General features: G+C 38.4%; 1 protein-coding gene across 1 annotated transcript in view; it reads left to right on the forward strand.

Annotated features, from left to right (window-relative positions):
- Positions 1 to 3,464: 3,464 nt before the first annotated feature.
- Positions 3,465 to 8,114, forward strand: part of myzap (myocardial zonula adherens protein) — a 19,660-nt gene continuing 15,010 nt past the window's right edge. The window contains exons 1-2 of the mRNA XM_010795629.1: positions 3,465 to 3,913; positions 4,669 to 4,749. Of these exons, the coding sequence (XP_010793931.1) occupies positions 3,836 to 3,913; positions 4,669 to 4,749 (159 nt within the window). The 5' untranslated portion in view covers positions 3,465 to 3,835. The remainder of the gene's footprint in view (positions 3,914 to 4,668; positions 4,750 to 8,114) is intronic.

Genomic DNA, 8,114 nt, shown 5'->3' on the forward strand with positions numbered 1-8,114 from the left:
ATTAGTATAACATGACAGGATAAAAGCAATGTCGAGGAGCAGCTACATTTCAACACATATATCCACGGAGATTAATACATGAAGACTTGTGACTCTGACTTAACTTGGACTCTACTTGGGTGACTCGGACTCGAACTCGAACACAGTCTTGTGTTCGAGTTTGAGTCCAAGTCATCATTACCTCGACTCGGACACTACTTGGGTGACTCAGACTTGGACTCGACTACGACTCTCCGTGACTCGGACTTGGAATCGAACTCGAAGAGTGGTGACTTGAGAGTGACTTGGACTCGTGAATTGGTGAATTGACTACAACACTGATTCCATGTTGATGAAACTGTTTCAAGGCCCTGGAAGGGTCCCTTTTACTTAAAAAAGTTCCTTTAAAAACATCTTTTCCTGCATACTGTAGTGGACCATGTACTAGAGGAGCAGGACAAACCTGATTTCAGTTTGTTTGTTGTGAGTCACTGTTATGTCTCAACTATTTTATGATCAACACATAGTTTACAACATAATCAAGTTTTCAATAGTCATAGGACTGAGCTAAACATTATAACAGAGAGAAATACTTAATCCCTTACACAATAATGTTTTTTTAAAGGGCATTATCCCTCAACTATGATCTATATATCCACTTGTGATGTGTACTTCATTGAAATATCAACAACCAGCCAGTACAACATGCCCTCTCCTTTTATGTGATTTCACTGAACAAACAGTTAAAGGCTAGGATCCATAAAGCTGCCAGTGTTTCCTTTAATGTCGTCACTGAGCCTTGCCATATCTAAAATCTATTGCTCTAGTCTACACCCTAATTTATCCTAATACTTTAAATCCATGGTGCTCATTTTGTGCAAATAACAGTTTAGCCAAAGATAATAAGGCTTCGGCAGTTACACAACTCACAAAGTGATTGTCTTAAATTCACTCTTAATTCAAGTACTTAATTCCCTCATTTTGTAACTGTCCGTCCCCTATGCTTAGCAAGAAAACTCTGTTTGTGGATATACAAAGAGGGACATACTGTAACTTTGGCTAAAGCTTTATATTAGCTTCAGCTGATCTATATGTCATTTTCACAAAGAATAAGGACTGTCTCCTATAACTTACAAGATAAATTGCTTCCAGAATATATTTGCAACCAGTATGGACAAGACAACGGATAAGACAGACATGTTGGTTTTGTTTTAAGACAGACTTAAACAATTTAAACCTATCCATTGAAGAGCACACATTTGTTTTTAAAGCAGACATTTAAATTATATTCAGGCTCCAAAGTGCACCAATCTCTTTGGCTGTACATGAACATATAATATTTAAAAAAAATAAAAAAAATCATTGCCAGTATGATCAAACTGTCAGTTGCTTAGGATTGTCACACATTTCTGAAAACAGAGCAGCATCGTGAAGCTGTAGCATTTCATCACAGAATGCAAATTTGTCACTCAAAATGTGTTACGCTGCTTTATGTCTCTTTAAAACCACTGCTGCAGGGACGCTTAACAGACAACAGCTTTTGTTGTTGGTTTCAACATCAAAATCCTACTCAAACAACTGCTGATGAATGAATCGGTGTAATATAATTTAAGATAAGATAAGAAAAAGGAAATCGTCATAATTGATTAGCCAATGATTAATTCACTAATTGTTTCAGCTCTGTCATATTTTAAAAGCTCATCATTAGTTTTTGTGAAGTCTACTACAGCTGTCAAATACATGTGTGGACTATAAAGTACGATATTTCCCTCTGATTTGTAGTAAAGTAATGAATGGAATGGAAATACTCAAGTAAAAAGCACCTTGTACCACAATACTTGAGTAAATGTACTTATTTATCTTCTATAACTGCTGTTACGTTGCTTGTGCTTATTGGCAACATATTGCCAACATATATTTGTTCTAGTTGGATTGATCTGATGATGCAGCAAGATCTGATCCGAAGCCAATAAAAGTGCAATCACGACAGGAGGTAAATGTTGTATGTATATTGTTTAAGGGAGAGGACTTCCACATGCATTTCCACATGACATTGGACTTGGATAGAGGCCTGGAGGAGTGAGCGGTTCACTGATTGCATAAGTAAAGAAACACTATTTGTTTGAAGTCTAGTTACTGATTGACCAATATGGCTTGTAGAAATAGCCCTTATGTTGCTCTGAATATGTTTCTCTTCATATTTACTTTGACATCAGCTAACAGCAATACTAATGAACGAGCCATTGACACTCCTTGTCCTCTGCAACGCTAGTGTTTCTCCGGTTTCGATTTAAAAGGGAGTGACTGCAGGCCATCTCAACCAGGAATGTGATCTGGTTGTGAGGGTGTTTGTCTTTCTGTTCCTTAAAGATGAGTAAGTATCAGCTAATGAGTATTAATGTACTGTGTAAAACCAAGTGAAGGAGTAATTGTGAAGCAGAAGGTCTAACAATAACATAAACAAATAATGATTGCCGTGTTGTCTTCCTTTTCATCACTATCCACTATCAACAGCATCAATAATTTATTGACTGAAACATATCCTGTACAACAAAATACCGCCTGTACCTTTAATATAACCGTGAAATGACTAAATGAAATCCAAAGAAGATATTTTATACACAGCGGCACTACTGGATGAATCTAAAAGTACTGTGAAAGTACCAATACCACACTAAACAAATACTCCATTATAAATAAAAGTTTCCCCTCTCAGGTTCTCAGTATTCATGAGGATCCAGCTGCAGTTAAAATTTCATATCATTGTATACATGGATTCATTTTATCGATGCATTAATAGGAAAGTAGTACTTTTTAGGTCAAAATTGAGCTATGTTTAACAGCTTAATAAATGGTTGCATAGTTACATTTGTTATGTTTTATAATATGGGATTATCATGTGTGTGTTAAATCCTAACCGTAACTATAGAACATTTTTTGTGAAGTAGAGTTTCCTCTGAAATATGGTAGAATAAAGTTTAAAGTAGGAAGAACTTTAAATACCTCAATACCTTGGTACCTCAAATGTGAACCAACATAGTGTGTTACTTTCCTACATTGCAAAGTGTTTAACCAAGCTTTTGATAAAACAGCAAATAGACCAACATTTATTTTACATATATTTTACAATATCACAAATACGACTAACATAATTTAGCTGTCACTGGATGACAGAGGGTTACTCATTTTCTGTGAAGTTCCACATTAATAAACAGCTCCTCCTTTTAGCCAATTCTGTTGATAAGAAATGCTCCACCTGTCCCGGGTAAGAGGACCCGCCCTGTGAATGTCCTGTTCTCACAGGGCATGAGGCACACACCAGGGAGGCAGCTGAAAAGTGGCCCGACAGGTCTGATGGGAATGCAGAGACACAGAGAGAGAGCAATAGAGAGCCACACACACACACACACACACACACACACGCACACACACGCACACACGCACGCACACACGCACGCACGCACGCGCACACACACACACACACACAGAGAGAGAGAGAGAGGGAGAGAGAGAGAGAGGCAGAGAGGTTGCTGAGTGACTGACAAGCCTGTCAACCTGGTGGAGTTTAAATCACTCTGGCTGGAATTAAGACAATGACAAAGTTCTGTTTGTGAGTGTTGAACTGGATTGGACCTGATTATTTCACTGACAGAGAGGAAAGCTCTGAGTCCTGTGGACCCCACCACTAATAGACTTGACAGACGGGAATTTCCCTCCTCAACTATGGCTGGCTGGAGCCGGGGGCAGATGGTCGCTCTGAGAGTCTGAGCAGTACTCAGGAAAGAGTAGCGAGAGGAAGGGTGGGAGGACGTCCAGAGAGGGAGAGGAAGAGAAACGAGTGGACACAAGAGGAGACATGCAACGCTACGGATCAGGACGGTCTGTATTCACCAGCACCACAACAACAGAGGACCCTGAAGACTTTTCAAGTGAGGTAAGAAAGTCCCAGAGAAGTCAGGACACTGAAACTCTCCCTCTGTCTTCCCCTTCTCTCTCCCTTTTCCTCTGTGTTTTGCAAAACAGTTCATTTTCCCCTCCCTCTTCTGTCCTCTGCTCCTTTTTGTGCAGCCACTTGTTCCTTGTCTGTATACAGTGAGATTAACTTTCTCAGTCCAAGCAAAAATGGTCTGTTCCCTGATCATCTGAAAGTTAATGTTTGTGATAGGATGTGTTCATTTACAAGAGCGTGTAATGGGAGCTGGGTTGCAGGAGGCATGGCTGTCATGTTTATTTGAACAGCTCTCTGATAAAACCGGCCTTTGTACTAAACTGGCTTTTAAACCTATTCCCATTGTTTTGTACTGAATAAAGAACCTCTTGTAAATTGGTAAACTCAACATGATATTGCAGAAAATACGTTTTTTGAAATAAAATCTTTTAAACCTATCTAGATGTTTGTGTGTTACACAACCAAATGAAGCTCTCACTGTGTTGTCAATATTACAATGTATCAGTAAGCTCAGTTTCGTAGCATTTACATAAACTTTGCTTGCCACTCTGATGCCATTGACTATAAATAAAACCACTGTAGTGGACCGTTGAGGTCTGTGAGGTTTGCCAACCCTTTCAATGCCTTAGTTACGTGTGAACTCCTCTATAGCCTCACTCCCACCCACTATGACATAATGCAAACATGTATTTGCGTACAGCAAATAATTGATTTGCTTTTTGTCTGTTTGTTTTTCTCAGAGGAGGATCAGACGCCTCAGGTTAACTCTAGTTGCGGCAGATGATGGAAACAAGGAGCCAACAACAGCAAACTCGGAAACGGTAAGTTATAGCCACAGAGATTTATCATCTGGACCAGTTACATAATCATGACAGGAGGGTGTGATAATGCACTCACAGCTGTTTCAAATATACTTCAAAGCTGTAAATCTATTCCATACAAAAGAAAATATTTGAAATAGTTGCTGAATAAACTATATCACACCTGCTGAGACACAGTGTGAACTCAAACTCTAACTAAACAAATGTAGCACGAGCATTTGCATGTTCTTACCAAACTGCATTATTAGACAGTTTCTGCTCTGCATATTGTGACCGTGCATTTTACTTGTGAGTATGCTGCAGGCAGCGTGGCTGTTTGCTGCAGGCAGCGTGGCTGTTTGCTTTAGGTGGCTCTGCCTCTGCCTTTGTTTGCGTCCAGGATCTGCTCCAGAGGCTGATGCCAGCGTGAGAACTGAAGTTGACACTAAACTTATTGTTGGCACTGAAAAGGTTTTTGGTCCTTAAAGTGTGGAATCACTAAAGAAACATGGTTTTGTATGAACCTTGGTCAGCCAGGTAGTATGGTGTTCGTCTAGAAACCACACCTACACACTATCCACTGATAGCACGTTGCTGCAATCTCTGAACGTGCTTCCTTTTGAAGGGTGTGACCGTGACTATTGGAACTGATATGACAGGACAGTCTGGTCAAGAGTGATCACAAGTGAAGAGTAACAGACATGTGCTCGGTGGTGACGTGTATTTCAGAGTGTGTTTAGTGAATGACTTACTCTGCAGCCCTGCAACTGGGCAGCTCATTCTCCCTGAACAGCAGAGCAACTGTTGTTACAAACAACTGAGGCCTGAGGGGCAATAACATTTATAGGAGGAAATGTAGAGAGTAAAACACAATAGTAAGAAAGGCCCTTTGAGGAATAATAAAATTCACTTTTACACTTCTTTCAACAGTTAGTAAAAAGACCGGAAAAAGGTGGAAACAGCTTGCATGGCTCTGTCTAAAAATATCTTCCTCCCAGCACCTTAACGGCTTACTTAATAATATGTTTAAAAAATTTAAAATTACAATTTGTTGTTTTATGGGAATGTGTAAAGTGTCAATAATTCTCTTTTGACGTTCTTGTAGGAATATTTGGTCAACTTTGGACATAGCCAGGCTAGCTGTTTTCCCCTGATTTCAATCTTTTTGTTGCCTTTGCTAGCTACATATTTCATGTTGAAATAGTTTATTGTTTAAGAGTGGTATAAATCTTCTCTCAGCAAGAAAATGAATTGTTTCAATTGAAACCAAATTCCAAAAATGTTTTTGCTAAAGATTCAAGTGGGATGATGCTAACTGAAAAATGAAATGTTCACTCAATTTCAATCTGATGTCTTTTCCCTTAAGTGCTTAAACAAGCAATTCTAAATGTGCATATAAATTGTAGTACATTTAAAAAAACATAATTTTGAAGGCACCTTAAGGGGAGCATGAGAGCTCAATAGTTTAAAAACTCACCTCTCACTGTCCTCTTCATGTGGGCATTATGTATGCAGCACTGAGGGCTCTGTGCAGGCGCTGCTGTAACTGCTGTGATACGTAACTCTTTACGCTGCTGTTGATGTTAAAACAGCATTTAAATACCAGCACAGTGTTGAGCAGGCTCGATTTAACAGTACAATTTGTATTGTTTTTATTTGACATGGGTCATCTTTGTGCTTTTATGAGCCAACACATTTCTACTAAAGTTGCTCAATGTGTGATCTTAGATGTACACTGGAGGGAAAGTCAAATGTAGGTCAGTTGCTTGGTTTTCAGTGTTTACTTTTGTGACTTTGTGGAACAAAAAGAAAACAGGGATGACATGAAGTTAATCAAAGAGGAAGGAAATGATGGAACCTTCCTCTCCTAGAGATATTGAGTTTCAGGAGAAAACCTAGTAAAGTGGTTATTCACCATAAAATAAGAAAGGATGCATCCTGCAACCTGATACACCATGTGCAGAATCCAACAATTGATTATGACCTAGATGAGATGTAACACATCTGCACCATGAAACACATACACATGGGACTTAGAGACAGTTACTGCATATAGAAGTTTCTACATCAACATCATTGGATTTCATTGACACAATGGCTAAAAGCCTCATTACCGTGAACATGATTCAGTCCAATTACATACTTAAGACGGTCTTTGTGTTGTGACTTCAAATACAACTTTCTTGTTTGCTTCAGAAATAAGAGCTAATCCAATCAGTCGTGTCCTTCACAATGCAGTCATATAATAAAATAAGCAGATAACAAAGTGTTTGATGATGCTGTGACGAGCACTATTTCCAAGTGACGTCTTTAAGAAGTTTTGCATGATTACATGATACTCGCAGTGGGCGGCTTCTGTGAGGAGGTCATAGGCGGCGCGTGAGGCTCCGTTTACTGCGGTCAAGCCAGCCGTCTTTCACTTTTGCGTGGTCAAACCAGCCGCCCCTGTATTTTGAGTGCGCGATTAGTTACAGGTTTACGGTAATGCAATAAAACAACCCTCGGAAGCTGGATTTCAAAGCAAAGGATGGCATGTGGTTCATTTCTATTATTTGCGATTGAGGAACAGGGTAATGAGAATAATTGTAGGACTTATTGCTTCATAAACTTGTTGCACAAATACTATGAACTACTTTTAATGTGTACTTTTTGAGAATGGCAAAATTCCCTCCAGAGAACAAGAAGGAGCATTTTTGTCTAACTTTGACGTGGGATAAAAAACATTTCTTCCATAAGTAGTTTATGAAACTGCCATGTTTGTACTTAATACTTCTAGGACTACTTGCAAACATAATATGAACTACTTTTACTGTGTACTTTTTCAGTAATTTGAGTTTCAAAGTCCTCTCCAGAGAACAAAAATGAGCATTTTTATCAACTTTAATGTGGTCTAAAAAACATTTCTTCCATAAGTAGTTTATGAGTCTGCCATGTTTGTACTTAGTACTTCTTAGACTACTTGCAAACATAATATGAACTACTTTTACTGTGTACTTTTTCAGTAATTTGAGTTTCAAAGTCCTCTCCAGAGAACAAGAATTAGCATTTTTGTCAACTTTAATGTGGTATAAAAAACATTTCTTCCATAAGTAGTTTATGAAACTGCCATGTTTGTACTTAGTACTTCTTAGACTACTTGCAAACATAATATGAACTACTTTTACTGTGTACTTTTTCAGTAATTTGAGTTTCAAAGTCCTCTCCAGAGAACAAAAATGAGCATTTTTGTCAACTTTAATGTGGTCTAAAAAACATTTCTTCCATAAGTAGTTTATGAAACTGCCATGTTTGTACTTAGTACTTCTTAGACTACTTGCAAACATAATATGAACACTTTTACTGTTACTTTTTCTAGTAATTTAGAGTTTCAAAGTACCTCTCCAGAG

This window comes from Notothenia coriiceps, unplaced genomic scaffold, assembly GCF_000735185.1.
Source record: "Notothenia coriiceps isolate Sejong01 unplaced genomic scaffold, NC01 NC01_scaffold00037246, whole genome shotgun sequence".
Lineage (NCBI taxonomy): Eukaryota > Metazoa > Chordata > Actinopteri > Perciformes > Nototheniidae > Notothenia > Notothenia coriiceps.